The sequence below is a fragment of the Pteropus alecto genome, unplaced genomic scaffold, assembly GCF_000325575.1.
Source record: "Pteropus alecto unplaced genomic scaffold, ASM32557v1 scaffold155, whole genome shotgun sequence".
NCBI lineage: Eukaryota > Metazoa > Chordata > Mammalia > Chiroptera > Pteropodidae > Pteropus > Pteropus alecto.
Window position 1 is genome coordinate 14352084 of NW_006438113.1, and position 16129 is coordinate 14368212.

The window sequence follows — 16129 nt, forward strand, 5'->3', positions numbered from 1 at the left end:
ATTTTCTATATACCAAATCATGTGATCTGCAAACAAAGGCAGTTTTACTTTTGCCTTTCCAATACAGATGTTCTTTATCAGGTTGAGGAAGCTCCCTTATTCCTGATGTATTGAGTATGCTTATCTTAAAAGGTGTTATATTTTCCTTCCACTTCTTTTACTTGCCTAACTTCCCTGGCTAGATTTACCCTTGATTTTCCCCTTGAGGTCATATATTTTGGATCTGGTTCCTACACACCTCTCCTTAGATCAAGATTTGACTGAGAAATGTAAATCACACAACCATCTGGAGGCAGTCTTAGAAGCTGTACCATGTTGAATAGCAGTGGCGAGTATGGACATCTTGTTCTTGATTTTAAGAGAAAAGCATCCAGTCTTTCACCAGTAAATATGATATCATCTGTTGGTTTTCACAGATGTTCTTTATCAGTTTGAGGAAGCTCCCTTATTCCTGATTTATTGAGTATGCTTATCTTAAAAGGTGTTATATTTTATTAAATGCTTTGTCTGCACCTATCGAAATGATCATGTGGTTTTGTTCCTTGGTTAAGTCTTAGTTCAATGAAGAGGCTTGTAGGAACCACAACAGAAATATGTGACCTCAAGGAGAAATCCAAGAGAAGATACTCATCAATTATTTTGGACAATTAGCATCATAGGAAGGGCTAAGGATCGAGGATTACAATAATATGTTCATTGTATACATTTCAACATAATTGGAAATTTGTACAAACATGTTAATACTTTTCCTCTTCACCAAATCAAAATGTAAAACATCAAAATAAAAATAATAGTTTTCATCACTGTACTTTTTGTGATATGCTATGCACGCTATACACGCTATTTAACTTAATCCTCACAACAATCATTAAGGCAGGTATGATTTTTGTCCTCATTTTACAGATAAAGAAGTGGGGCTCAAAGAGGGTAAGAAACTTGCCCTAGGCCTCCCAGGTTCCAAGTGGTGGAGCCAGGATTCAAACCCACATTGCCTGACAGGCCCTTAATCCTCTGTCCACTTATTCTGAGCTAAGAAAATTATAACTAGCTTGCAATTGACAATGCTCTATGTCATACAAAGTATTCGTTCTCATCACTCCCCTGTGATGTTAGAAGAAAATTTATTAAAACTCATCACTTTTATCTACTGAGCACTATGTGAAGTACTTTAAATGTATCAATCCACATTATTCTCATGAAGCTCTATGAGGTAGAGATTATTACTGCCTGCCTTTTACAGACAAAGAAGCTGGGGTTCAGAAAAGATGAATACTCCCACATCATACCACTAGAAAGCAGAGCCACCAGGGTTCAACCTTGTCTCTCAGATTCAACTGGGTCCACACCCAGCCTCAGCACCCTCCCAAACCCTCCCTTCTCAGGCACTCACTGAGGGTGCAGCTTGTACAGGGTACCATCCACGCCCACAGTGATCTTCAAGTGCTCAAGTCCCTGGTCTTCCCTCTTTTTCTCCACGATGGCAGCCATGCCAGCGCCGCAGAGCTGGGCCGCCCGACGGGACACAGCTCCACACACCTCCTTCACCACGATGCTGTCCTCACATGTGCTGTCCAAGCCGAGCTGCTGCAGGATCCTCCTGACCTGAAGGAGAGCCAGCCTATCGCTGCAGGCAAGCAGAGCAGGATGTCAGGACCTGCTTCTGGGGCCCATGTCATCTGCAAACAAACCGCCTTTGTTTGCAGATGATATGATTTGGTATATAGGAAATCCTGGAACCAGCTCACAGACCCCACCCCTTGCCCCTAGATGTCCTAGCAAGGAGGGAGGAGAAAATGATCCAGACGATGGTTGAGTTGGAATAGAATTCCTTAGAAGCTGAGACTTAAGAACTTCTGCCACCTCCAGGAAGTCCTATCATCTTTAAAAAATAAAGTGTGAGCACCTCTTATATATTATCTCACTAGGAGCTATTATTAGATCTAGTTACCAGCACAGCAGGTAGCTATTTTTCAGAAGAGGAATCTGAGGTTCAGAGTGCTAGAGACTTGCCCACAGAGAGTAGAGAGCAGGGATTCAAACACACACCTTCTCACACCAAATCGAGTCTCTCCCACTGAACACACCAGCTTCCAATACTCTGGCCCCATTCAATTGGAAGCCCACTTTCCTTCTTTTTAACTTTTTATGATTCATTTTTTATGTGCTTTCCCTTCCCAACTAGACGACATGGTCTTTGAGGGTAAGACTGTGTTCTCAATAGGAGACAGCACAGAGCTGTGTATATTCAATGGGAAAACGAAGAAATGAATATACAATGTACAATCAGCATCTTAGTGAATGGTAACCTGCTAGGACCATAAGCACATGCAGAGAAGCACCCATCATGGAGACAGGTTAGCCTCAAGTCTAGACCTGACTTATCTCACAGTGAACTTACTGAGCTCCCAAGCTAAACAATATGAAGTTATAGCCTTGACTGTTTCAGGTGATACTTAGGGAAGAAGAGTGTTACAAAGAGACACCAACTGAGAAACAAACTCTATGGCCATAGAACAATTCAACAGGTAAATGGGGGTAGAGCCAGATAACAAAATCCTTTTTAGACCTTACAGATGAGTTTGCATGAGAATATTTAATGCTATAAAAATGTTCATGATGTATTAAGTGAGAAAATAATTTATAAAATACTATGTGCCATATGACCTTGGTTTGTTTTTGTTTTTAATCATGTTTATCCTTGCACAGAAAAAAAAAGAGCAGAAGGAAATCTATTCAGATGATAACAGGATTATTAGTAATTCTCATTTTCTTCCTTTTGCTTATAAATTAATAATACTGTATAGAAAAAAAAAATGGGGGTTTTCTGGTATGTCTAAAAATAAACCCTGAAATTCCCTCCACAGTCTAGCCCTTCACAGTTTCCCTAGTTCTTTCATGTATGTTCCCTTACTAGATCCTCAGAATAATCCTTGGGGTTAAGCAGCAGAGCAATTATTTATCTTGTAAAGAAGGAAACTGGGGTTCAGAGAGGTGAAGCTACCTGCTTCATACAGGTCATACAGGACAAACGAGTTAAATGGCAGAGATGAATCTTAAGCTTAGGCTCTGAGACTGTAAATCCAGGATTCTTCCCCTGAGAATCACTGTCTCATTCATTCAACAACACACTTTGAAATGGCCCGCAGCCAACATAGCACCTACCATCTCCTCATTGACACTAGACAGATATGATTTTCTTTTTATTCCATAATTTTTTTTTTTTAATGCCTGTAGAAATCAAAGAATCCAAAGCAGACACATTTTGTGTGGCAGAAGCAAATATTTCTGGAGGCATATAGGTCCTGCCGACTTGCTTTGTCCAGGAACAACCTTCTTTGTATTCAGGTCAAAAAAAAAGGGGCAAAGATAAGACAATCTGTTTATCTCTGGCACATGAGGGAGAAGCTATTCCCCCCTACACACACAGCAAGAGGACCCCTGTAGCTGCCAAACATGATGACTTTTAACTTGCAACTTTCAAATTTTATGGCTTGAAGACCAGACCAAAAAAGGGTACTGAACATTTGCTAATCAACACTTCAAAAACACAAAACTGTTGCTGCTGCTACTGATTCTACATCTCCTTAGACAACAAGAACTGCTCTGCAACAGTCCATCTGATTTCCCTCATTAAGTACACTGCCCTCATTTATAGAGGGATTTTTTTTCCCCCAAAGTGATTTTTGGTTTGCTGGCACCTAGCCATAAAGACCGGGAAAATTAAATGAATGAAGGCAAGTTGAGAGAAATTCCAAACATCCAGTGCTGATATGAAAAGCAGTGAAGCTGACATTTGTACATAACTGGTGGTGGTGGAGACTGGAACTACCTTTCTAAAAAGGTGTGTCCATAGGGAAATGCTTCTTTTAACCAAATGCTTCTACTCCTAAGGAAATAATTCACAAGATGCAAATTACTATGTACAAAAAGAATAATTATGGTGTTGCTCAGAATTGCAGAAATCCATAAATTACAAGGTAGATATCCTACACCAAAGGGGAAATTTAGTAAATTATAGTATAGAAACATAACATAACATAATGCAGCCATTTAAAATGATAATTACACCGAAGAGTTGATATGGGGAAGTGTCTCTTTCTAGAAGTATTTCAGTTAATAAATGCGGAAGGAATGATAGCATTAAATTATCATCATCTTACAATCTCTAGTGAAATTATAGATCTAGACAAGAAGCATCAATGACAGCTAACATCATAAAAGAGAGACAGATAGACAACCCAATGTCACCTGTGAAATATTCTTGTCCAAAATGCAACACGAAATCTAATCATGCATCTGGGTCTAACTATGAGTTTGCAAGAAATATAAGGGACAGAAGAAAATGCTAAGTGCTGCAATCAGCAAAATTTAGAATATAAGAAACTCAGAATAAATGGATAGTTTCTTCATCAAATATATTACAAGGGAGAAAAAGAGAGGCATGGAAATTCTATTGATTAAAAGAGATTTAACAAACATATCAACCAAATGCAATAAATGGACCTTGTTTGGATAATGATGCAAACAGAACTATAAAAACCATTATTTTTAGACATCTTGGGCAATGGGAACACTGACAGGATATTTTGAGATAAGGTTTATCATTAGCTATTTCAGGCATGATGATGGTACTACGGTTACATATTTTTTAAATAACTCGTATTTTAGAAATATATTTTGAAATGTTTATCAATGAATTGCCATAAAATTTCTTTCAAATTAAGCCACCTTGGGAATGGAAAAAGTAGGACTATATAGACTTCGGCCATGAGTGGTCATTATTGAAGGTGGTGATGACAACATTGGGTTCATTTTACTATTCTATTTTTTCATATGTCTAAAACTTTTCATAATAAAAAATAAGAACCAGAATTATAAGTGAAAATTTCCATGAACAAACACTGAATAAAAAAATATATAGAATGATATGAGTAATGTAATCGCAATCACGAAAGTATGTTTATAAACATTCAAGAACTTAAAAGGGACTATAATATGCAAAAATGAAAACAGCTGTATTTAGTAGTGAGCATATGAGTGATTTTTTAAAAACACCATTTTTTTTCGTATTATGGATACATTTTCTTTTCAGGAAGAAAAGGCAATCGTTTTCTAGCCTAAGCTAACTCCTGTGTAGTAACAGCTTAGGGACCTTGTGGCCCAGACAGGCTGCTGGCCCCTCAACTGTGTGCATACCCTTGGGCTGTGGTCCTGATGCAGCTGGAGAGACGGGGCAACCCCAGGAGGTAAGCCTCTGCCTGATCTTGGCCTGTTTTTATTTTTAAACTTCAACTCTGCCCAACCCTAGCAAGACCACGGCACGTCCAAATCAGGGCCTCTCACACTGAGCAGGTGAACATGATTACATATCACCTTTCAATTTGGGATAGGAACTTGGTTTCAAAGATGCCCCTGGTCCGGAGACGCTCTGAAATCTGCCCGCGAAAGAGGAGACCCTGCTTGGTCAGGTCGATCAGGATCTGCCGCACGATCTCCCCCAGGTACATCCCACTGGTCATCTTCTCATATCTGTTTGTGGAAGAGGAATGAGTTTGGTGAAAGCAGGAAAATCAGTGCTGGTGAATGGTTCCTGAAAGGATCACGGGTCAGGGTGTGGAACATGCCATTGGCATCCACTAGCTACCTGATTCGGAGTGTTTCAGAATGAGCAGCAGGGCAAAAGAAATGCAATGCCTAAGACAGCATAATGTGGGAAAGCCAGGCTTTGGAGCCATGTTGACTAAGCCAGGTCCCAGCTCTGCCACATACTAGCTGCATAACCTGAGTTATCATCTATGAAACAGGGAGCGTGAAGCACTGACCCCACAAGACTGTTGAGATGGAAGCATCTGGTGTACAATAGGCATTAAGCAAAAGTTAGTCCCTCTCCTGGCCCCAAAGCCAATTCTCCTTGGCTTTATATTACAAATCTGTTCTACTAAAGATTCTTGTTGCTTTGTATTTGAACAAATACAAATCTGTTCCACTAGAGATTCTGCTCCACAAGATAGTACATTTAAACTGTCTGCACCCACCAGGAATGCTCAAATAATGTTAGCTCTTTCCCCTTTCTACAGGTCGTGAACAATATGAGGCAAGGAGCAAGAGGAAAAGGTGCTTCGTAGCCAACAGGCACTGACCAGGCACTCTGCACAGGTATGTATGACAGTATTAATAACAATGATGCAGAGCTGGAACACCACTGCCTGCAGGGTCAAATGGGAATCAGAAACTTATGCGCTGGACTTGTGTTCTCTTCAATGGTCAGGACCTAATGTGGAACCAACATGACACAGACTAATTATGGCAGCAAATTAAATATGCTGCTCCCTTAAACGCTCATTCTAAAAAATATAAGCCTCCAGGGGATTTAGTCACAAAACTAAGAAGGAACTTGCCCCTTGCCCCTTAAGAAGAGCCACAATATTTGGATGTCCCCAACTTAGGATTCAGAGATAAATTCCCTTCTTTTGGGGGCAATCTCTAGTTCAGCTGCCCTTTCCACAACTCACCTGCCTTCCAGTAACAAAGACTAGTGCCAAAGGAAGATGAGAAATCACCAGGGCCAGTCTTGCCTTGCCCAAGCCTCTTCCTACACAGTGTAACATTTCCAGTCTGCTCAACTTCTCCACTTGGATATCACCCACCATGGTAAATCTATATTCTGTCAACATCCACTTTATTTTATGTATTAAGACACTGAGTTTAGTTATGACAAAGACCATATGGCCTGATAGTAAAACATTTGCTCTCTGGTCTGTTACAGAAACAGTTTGCCAACCCCTGTTCTAATGGACAGGCTCAGGTTAATTATCAATTCCTAGCATGATAGCTCTATCTCTATCTACTCCTTTTTCTCCTTCTGAAGAAGGTATACAAGAATGCAGGTGAAAATTACTTTAAAAAAAAAAAAACATTCCTTTATTTCAGTATTTTTAGTATGACTAATAGTTTGCGTACACCGCAAAAGTGATGGTCACCCGTGTCGGGACACAATGTCTTGGTTGAAAACCAGGATTCCCACCTTCACCTGCAGCCACTTCCCTACCCCAGAATAGCAGAGGTCAGCATCCTGGCAGCCAGCTCTTGAAAGGCTGAGGATGTCGACCTCTAAATTGGACCTACCAGATGCCCACCCCAAAAGGACCCACTGAGTCACCATGTCCCTGCTCTGTGACACCTGGCCCACAGAGAATACACTTTTCAACAGCCTCTGCCTCACTTCCAAAGCTACCGGTAGCCCTTATGATATCTCATGGTAATTTTAAAAAGGCACTCCTTCTTTCTACTTATTAGAAACTCATCATAATATTTTGCTTTCATTCAAATAAGACAGCTCACTGACATCTGATAGAGAGTTCTAATAAATATACAAAGCTATAGTGTCTATGATATGAAAATGGTCCCCTCCCCCTGGTAAAGTCATAAACTACACAACCTGCATAAATGTACAGATCCATTTTCTCACCTCTGTTTGCCAGGATTCAAAGACCCCTCATCCACCTCCTTGTCATATTGGGTCCGAATGTCATTTATGCAGCCATTATCTCCAAATCCTCCCCACTCTGTATTGATGCACATCAGCCCTTTGTCCCCTTCCACCAACTCGATGTTTCTCATCTCCTCCATGTAGCACACATTGCTGCCTGTTCCTAGAAGGAATCATGAAGAGACTTTAGTCTTAGAAAGGTACCACAAGGTCTCAAAGAGGCAGCAGAGTGCAGTACATAGGAATTCCAGCTTAGAGTCATATACAACTAGGTATGGATTCCAGCTTTACGCTCATTGGTGAGTGACTTTAGACAAGTATCTCATCTTTCAAAGGTCCCGTTACTTCATCTATACAAAGGAAATAGTGCCTGCCTTATAAATTTGTTATTAAAAAAAAAAAATGAGATGCTGTCTATAAGTTTCCTCCACATAGTAAGTATTCGATAAATGGTACCTGTGATATCATCATCATCATCATTGTTAAGCTATAGGCACACAAAGTAAGCTTCCAAGTAGTCTTAGAATTAGCAGTCAGAGCTGGAAGGGATGATGAAGAATCATCTAGTCTTGGATAAGCAAACACTTGGCATCTATAAGCCATCTTCTTCTGCTTTGTCCATGACCTGGCCTCAGAACTATTCTCAATACAACAGTCCAGACAACTATAATACTCAATTAAATAAGTCTCACTTCTCTTCTCTCCTAGATCTAGCCCAACTCCTTCCACAGTTGAAGAAACTCAAATCCAGACAGAATAAGTAACCTGCCCAAGGTCACAAAGTAGGTAAAAGTTAGAATGAACTGAAACTTCTTACATGGCATTGAAGACATCTCAATATATCCCCATCTCAATATATCCCCACCTACAACTCACCTTCAGGAACCCCAGATAACCAACTGGAACAACTTTCCCAGATTCCTTCATTACTTAACCTGTGCCTGTCACTTGGAATGCACTTCATCCCTATCTCCACCTGTTCAATTCCCACCTGTCCCCCCACCTCTTAAAAAGAGTCATCCCACTAGAATCCACCCTTACCCTTAATCACTCTCTTCTCTTCTCCTAGGTGTCTAATTCTTCCCCATTCTGTGCACCCTGCCAGCCAGTAAAGGTCAGAGAACAGAGGAAGTGTACATTGGAGCCAACATCAAAATCTAGCTCCTTCGGTCCCAGGCCAACATGATCCAACATGAATCCAACATGATTCATCCCAGGATAATCTGCTTCAAGGCCCTAATCTGAAAATCCCCTCTTTCTGTGTCACTCTCCTTCTTCAACAGAAAGAACCACCTTGGCTTTGGACCCTTAACAGAGAAAGGTATTAAGTAAAGACTTAGGAATTAGGGGACCTGGAATCCCAATTTTAACTTCATGTCTGCCTTGGACAAAGGGGGCTTCAGAGCCTCTGAATGGAACAATGGCCCCCCACCCCTCACTATGTTAAAAAAGAACCTCCAAAGGATGAAATGGGACATGCCTGATCACTTACCTGCAATCAGGCCAATCTCACAATTAGGATCTTCATAGCCACAGGTCATCATAGTCCCCACTGTGTCATTCACGACTGCAACTATATCCAGGTCAAACTCCTGCAAAGGAAACAGCTCTACTATAAGTAGAATGTGCAGGCTGAATAGGATCAGGAAGGGCATATCAGCCCAAGGTTTGGGGGTGGGGGGAGGAAGAGGTCAGAGTCACGGGGCTGGGCATAGGACGTTAGAGCAGAGGGCCTGGGGGAAAGGGCTGGGTGAGGCATGGGCCTCAACACCATATCATACATTTCTCCTCTTGATGGCTTCCCTGAGCATGTCCACCATGTCTTCCCCTTCACAGTCGGTAGCCTTAAAGCCTTTGGTCCATTCAATGAGTGTTCCCTGAAAGAAAGGAGGGGATATTCATTTTATCAGTAGTTTTCTGGGACCACTACACAACTTCAATATCTAATAGGTAGTTAACTGCTAGTCAGATGTGTGTGCTTTTGACTGCTTCCATTTCTGCAGCCCTAATGCTGGGTCCAGAGGAATCACAAAGCATGGTGCTCAGACGAGGTGTAATAATTGTAACAATTAGTGTTCATTATTGGTTAATTCATGTTCCCTGGCCATGACTGCACAGAACAAAGGCCTGCATCATAGTGACCCTACTTCTAATTTGCCAAGGACAGATTAAGATGTGATTAAAGATAAAGCTACAGAATGTTTATCAAAGCATTGTTCCACAATAAAAAACTAGAGGCATCCTATCATTCCAACAAAAATGGATCTCTTGTCTTGTACATCAATATAGGAAAAATTATAGTCATAAAAAAGTATACTGTAAGAGAACATTGGATGCTAGAGAAAGATGTTCACCATACACTGTTAAATGAACACACATTAAACAAATACAGGTGGTAATTATTCCATTACTCTTTTAAAAAACCACACACACGTGCACATGCACGCACATGTATCTGGCAAAAATTCTGAAACAACGTATATTCCTTGGAGTTGATATTGGATCTCTCTTGGGTTCTAGATTACGTGTGTCTACATTTTCTAGTTTTCCTAAAATTAGTATGTATAATTTTTTATAATACTGAGAAAATTTTTAAAAGAAATTTTAATTTTTAAAAGAAAGCAAAGGATATACTGTTAGCTGGGGGCAGGAATTAGTCTAGCCTCAGACTCTGTAGCGTAGGTGGGATGAGGGCAGGTAGAGCTGGAGCGTCTAGGCCATGAGAGTTCCCGGGATAAGAGAGGTGGCCAGCAACTCTGATGGTAGAGCCCTCAACACTGTGGACTGGAAGGCCACCTCACCAGAGGCCCTCAGCCCGCGTCCCCGCTGCATTTCACAGTCCTTAGAAAGCTAGGTTCCCTTGGTCCTTTCCTGGTGGATATATTTAGAACATTAGAGATTTATTGCCGATTGAAAAATCTCTCTTATTAGTTGCAATTATACAGAAACAACATCTTTATTTTAAAAGTCCTTTTTTTCTCCCCAGCTATCGGTTATTTTACTTCATAGGTCTCCCCCTCCCTCTAAGCTGTGTCTTCATGAACCTACCAGAACTTCTGGGAGAGAGAGAGACCTGGAGGCCCAGTGTCCTGGGTCAAGAGAAATAGCTGTGTCCTGGTGCCACTGATCATTCAGGACTGTGGACAGCTGCACATGGCTCCCTTTCCCCATGTTGTATTAATTTTTAATGGCAGCAGTAATACAGGAATGCATTGCCCTTGTGAAAAATTAAAGCGTTACTGATAAAGTCTCCTTTAATCCCTCATCTCCCCAATCTGAGGTAACCTCTATTATCAGTCTGGTATGAATCCTTCCAGACCTTTTTCTGTTTACATGTATTTTTTAATAAATTCATATGGTGTGTGGACTACTGAAATTTGTTTTTCTCACTAAATAATGTATCTTCTAGACCTTTTCAGGTCAGTTAATGTGGATCTGACACATTCCTTTACTGAGGAAAATACTCTTCAAATATAATTGCACAAAAATAAAATCCATAAAACATACCTGTTGAATAAGTACTATTTTTATCTCCATTTTTTAAATGAGGAAATCAAGGTACTGAGGGGTCAAATAACTTGCCCAAGTTTATGCAGCCAATAAGTAGAGAAGCCGAGATTCAAACTGAGGCGATGTGTTTCCAGACCCACCCAAGTTCTTAGCTCTCGTGCTCTGCCGTCTCCCAGTCAGGTAGGTCGTATCTGTGAAGCAGTTGGAATGATGTCTGGCACAGAGCCAGCACGGCAGATGTGTTCATTAAAGGGAAATCAAGTAATGAATGAATTCCACATGATTGATATACTATAGTTCATTTATTGAGTCACTCTCCATTGCCAGACATTGTGCTATTTTTAATTTTTCATTATTAAAAAGCAGTGTTGTAGTGAACATCGAGAAATGAAATCTTGAGATGTTCTGGCTCTTAGCATTCTGGCATTTTTAATTTTGAGAGACCAGCCTTATTACCAGACAATTCAGTCTTTTGAACATCTTTCTCCCTGTCCTCTGGAGGACTGGAGCCGGATGAGGAGGCCTCTGTTTTCATGGTGTTCTAAGAGCCCTGGAGAGCTCCGTTTCAGTTCGGATTGTGCGCCTACCCATCAGAAGAGATCTACAGGCCTCGATTTCCTCATATGAAAAATAAAATAGGGTAGAAAGCAGAGTATAAGTCACACAACAAGGTTAAATACTATTTCTTGTTTTGGGGGGGGAGGGGTTTGATTATATATATGTAGGTATACTGTGTATTATAGCCAAAATGGTTCGAAACCACTGGCGTTGGGAGTGTGCCTCCTGGACTCTGAGCCCTGGTCCCCACAGAGGCAGGATGCAAGAGCCCAGCTCTCAGGCTAGTGTGCCGGGTTGGAACCCTCCACCACTGGTTACCAGTGTGGCATCTTGGACAACTTACTTAACCTCTCTGTCCCTCCATTTTTCTCAACTACAAAATGATGATTAAAACCTATGTATACGTACAATGGAATATTATTCAGCCTTAAAGAGGAAAGAAATTTTGATGCATGGCCACAACATGGATGAACCTTGAGGACATTATGCTGAGTGAGATAAGTCAGTTACAAAAGGGCATAGACTGATTCCACCTATACGAGGTACCTAGTCAAAGTCACAGACAGAAAGTTGAAAGGCGGTTGCCAGAAGCTGGGGGAGGGAGATTTGGGAATTACTATTTAATAGGAACAGAGTTTCAGTTTGGGAAGATGAAAAACTTCAGAAGATAGATAGGGTTAAGGTTGCACAACAATCTGAATGTACTTAATTAAATGCCACTGAACTGTATACTTAAAAATAAAGTGGTAAATTTTATGTTATGTGTATTTTACCACAATAAAAAATGGTAAAAACACAATACAACAAAACAAAAACAGTGTATTACCTCATGAGGACAATGAGTGGATTAGGCAAAATCTTAACAAATCTTTGGTACTATTGTTCCCATTATTATTGTCATGAACTCTGGTTGACTTGTTCTGCTACCAGAGTTCTCCCTGTAAATTCAGGAGTGGCATCCTGCTTTTATGCCTTGGTTGATGTGAGCCTCTCAGAGAGAGAGCGAATTCCATACTCCATGAGCTGGTGAATGGTGTTTTAATCCAAGAATTTTAAGAAAGACCTTGTGCTATATGTTTCTAAGTTATTATGAATAATGCATTTAAATTATTATCTTTGATATTCTTTAGTCAACTAAATAAGTCACTATGTGATAAATTCCTTCTGAGAGTCTAATGTCGGGAAAGAAAGGCATTTCTTCTGATACACTGATAAGCTTCATTCATCAGACAGTAAAAACCTTACCACCCATTGTGTTCCCCTGTTTATGCTGACTACCCAGAAAGACACAGATAATATTACTGCCTGAGTGTTATAGATGGCCTTAACCATCTTTCTATCTCTCCACCATATGATTTGACCTCTCTTAACAGTATTCTTACGTATGTGTCCCTTTAACGTATACTACCCTCAATTCTTTTGTGAACTTCAATCTAAAAAATAATAATGAAAATGCAACACAATAAATAGAAAAAATTAAAGTTAAAATTCTCAATCACATTTTCCCAGCTGCTCTGAACCTAAGACCCCCTAAATAAAATGAACAGTGCCTCCGAGTTACCTTGAGATCCCCCTGGTGGAGGAGGGATGCCCATGGGGCAGGCTGCAAGTCTGGCGGGCTGTCTTACCTTGTCAATGCTTGTCTGTCTGCAGGGAAACGAGAACGTGAAGCCCAAGGGCAGCGGGGCTCCCTTGAGGCCCATGTAGTCCAGGAAGTCAGCGATGCACTGCACAATGTGGTCAAACAGCTGCAGGGAGAGAGTGGCAGTCATACAGGGTCGGCAGTAATACGGGGTGGCTGGCTGGTACCTCGGAACGCAGGACCCCCAGCCTGGCGTTTACCTCCTCACCGGTGCCCTGCATGACCTCCAGAGGGACGGCAAAGATCTTGTGGTACATTCGCACTGACCTCCGTCCACTTCTGACCTTCACCAGGAGGACTCGGAAGTTGGTTCCCCCCAGATCCAGGGCGAGGAACTTCCCCTTCTCTGCAGCAGAGAAAGTGGGGGCTGCATTCCACCAGCATGCACAGAGCAGGGACTTGTGTGGAGGTGTTGGGGGGAAGAGGAGATGCAGAAAAGAAGCAGACTCAGCCCTGCCCCCCTGGGGCTCATGGGCCAGAGGCATGTGGTGGTCACCGAGCAGTGTCAGAGCACTGGGCAGGCACTTTGAGCCTGTCTGAGGCTCATCTGATTTTTCTGGTATTTGGTAAAGGTCACACATGATATTTACACTCAAGGAGCTTCTGAGGGTGAGGCTACCAGGCCAGGCTACCCTGACTGCACAGGAAGGTGATTCCATCCTGTCTGTATGGCAGAGAGGAATTGTGCATCCACAGCATGAAGCAATTCTTCCTGTGCCTGATCTCCCCTTCCCCAGATTCCTACACCCGCACCTGACTAATAAGAAACCATATCAAGTCCGACCCCCAGTACCATCAGGGCCTCTCACTTCAACATCACAGAGCATCACAGTCTGTTCCGTGAAGCCTTTCTGCCTCACTCACTCTGCTCTAGCCACACTGGTCATTGCGCTGTGCCTCGCATTTGCCAAAGACCTCACGCCCAGCCAGCTCTCTCGCCCCTTGTCCTGCTATTTTTCTTCATAGCATCTGTAATTACATGGCATAATACCACGGTTTTTATTGTCTGCCAGCCCAACAGAACATAAGCTCCACAGGGGCAGGGACCGCGTTTTCCTCACTGCTCTATCACTGTGCCTAGACCACAGCCTGACATTTAGTAGGCGCTTAATGAAACTTTGAGGAATGAAGCCAGGAAGATAGAAGGGTAAAGGAATGACTAATTAGACCGTGTCTTTTACTGCTCTCAGTTTTTTTTTCCTTATGTAGACTCGAAGGATACTGGCTCTGGAAAAGATCTTTGTTGTTGAGAGATTCAAAGTATAGCCGTGTGACCCTGACTACGTCATCTAACCTCTCTGAGTCTCAATTTTGGCATCCATAAAATGTGAATCATTCTCTCTTTATGTAATACACAAGTGGTTGTGACGGCAAAATGAAATTAAAGGCTCAAAAGCAAACTACTAGACATAAAGCATTATACAAAGTTCATGAGGTTCAAGAGGTGAACTTCCTTGTCTAAAGTACTGACTCCATTGCTGAGTGGCTACTCTCTGCAGATCACAGAGGACCAGGAGAAGAATCAGGGGTTGGAAAAGTCAGGACCAGAGAGTGACGAGAAGGGAGAGCAAGAGACCCAAGTCCCAGGAGAGAAGAGAGGCAGAGAAGTTGGCGAGAAGACAAGTCAGACAGCTCCAAGTATCCAGATAGCAACTCCTGGAGACAGCATCTGGCTCCTCTGCTTGCCGACAACGTGGGGCACACTCCATGTTCTCAGTTACACAGATACACACACGTACTCTGAGTACTTTAACTATTCTTTCACTGCAAATGCCTTGGATCAACCACAGCAAATAGACTCAGGAGTATCAACCTTCTACCCTTCTCTACCTCCCTCCATTACAGACATGAATCCAAAGCTCTTAAACAAAAAACCTAACTGGATTTAAGGAATTCTGATGGGAGCTCTGGGTGACTCTTCAGAGAAAAGAGCTGTGCACGGCCCACCTGTGCCATCTGGCATCCCGCAGACGTAGGTGGGCAGCATCTTGACTGTGGCCAGTGGGTGGGTGTCCCTCTTCAGCCCGTACTCGAGCTCAGCCCGCATCTTGTCCTGCACACCCACAAGCTGCTCTTGGGTCAGTCGGAACAAAGCCAGCACCCTGTCAATCTGCTTCCGCTTGGCCTGCACGCGGGAGGCCACCGCTGTCACCATGGCGGCCCCCTTGGTGCTGCCACTCTCCGACAGGAGGAAGCGGACGTCACAGTTCGGGACCAGTTTCCTCACCACCTTGTGCAGGCGTTTTGGATATCTGAAGGTAGAAGCGATGGAACAATATGTAATAATTATAAAGGCCCAGGCCTGGCCAGTGGGAACAGACACAGGTGTAGCAGTTGAATGGGGTCCTGGGGAGTCCTGCTGGGCCAGGGCTCACCCCTTTAGTTGCTGGATGGAAGGGAAGGAGGGGGGTGACCAAGGATAACTAGGGCAGCTGGAGCAATTGGATGGGACTCTTGGGAAGCTCAAAGAAGTGTCTATTTTATCACTAATATGTTAACCAGTTGGGCAGATGCATACATAGGGCATGTTCAGTATTAGCTGAACATCATCTCTGCCCAAAGGGGAAGAGTTCTGTCCCTAGCTCTTTCCAGGGTGTGTCCACCTGACTTCCATTGCCATCTCTGTTAGACAGAGGGTCTTTCACTCTCCCTCCTCTGGGAAATTTTCATTTCACTGTTTACCTACCAGTATCCTACATTGAGCTTGGCAACCTCTACCATCCCAATTTTTTCCCATCTATAACTGGGTGTATCTTACTTTCCAGTCTTACCATATAGTAGGTATTCAATAATAATGGACAGATGGATAGCTGGATGGACAGGTGGATGGATGGCCTAGTCAGGCAATTGGCTTTAGCTGAATATTTCTTTAAGAATGCTCCCCTAAAGCAACCCAGCCAGCAAGATGAAAGCAGACTCCACATTCACTC

General features: G+C 42.4%; 1 protein-coding gene across 2 annotated transcripts in view; it reads right to left on the reverse strand.

Moving 5' to 3' along the window:
* Positions 1–16129, reverse strand: part of HKDC1 (hexokinase domain containing 1) — a 42369-nt gene that overhangs the window by 3165 nt on the left and 23075 nt on the right. The window contains exons 10-17 of one of the 2 annotated variants that reach the window (XM_006915561.2): positions 15147–15451; positions 13400–13545; positions 13186–13305; positions 9271–9366; positions 8982–9081; positions 7469–7652; positions 5374–5529; positions 1391–1624 (exon numbers count right to left, since the gene is read on the reverse strand). In XM_006915561.2, coding sequence (XP_006915623.1) covers positions 1391–1624; positions 5374–5529; positions 7469–7652; positions 8982–9081; positions 9271–9366; positions 13186–13305; positions 13400–13545; positions 15147–15451 — 1341 coding nt within the window. The remainder of the gene's footprint in view (positions 1–1390; positions 1625–5373; positions 5530–7468; positions 7653–8981; positions 9082–9270; positions 9367–13185; positions 13306–13399; positions 13546–15146; positions 15452–16129) is intronic. The other variant, XM_015592298.2, reaches the window with a different exon arrangement.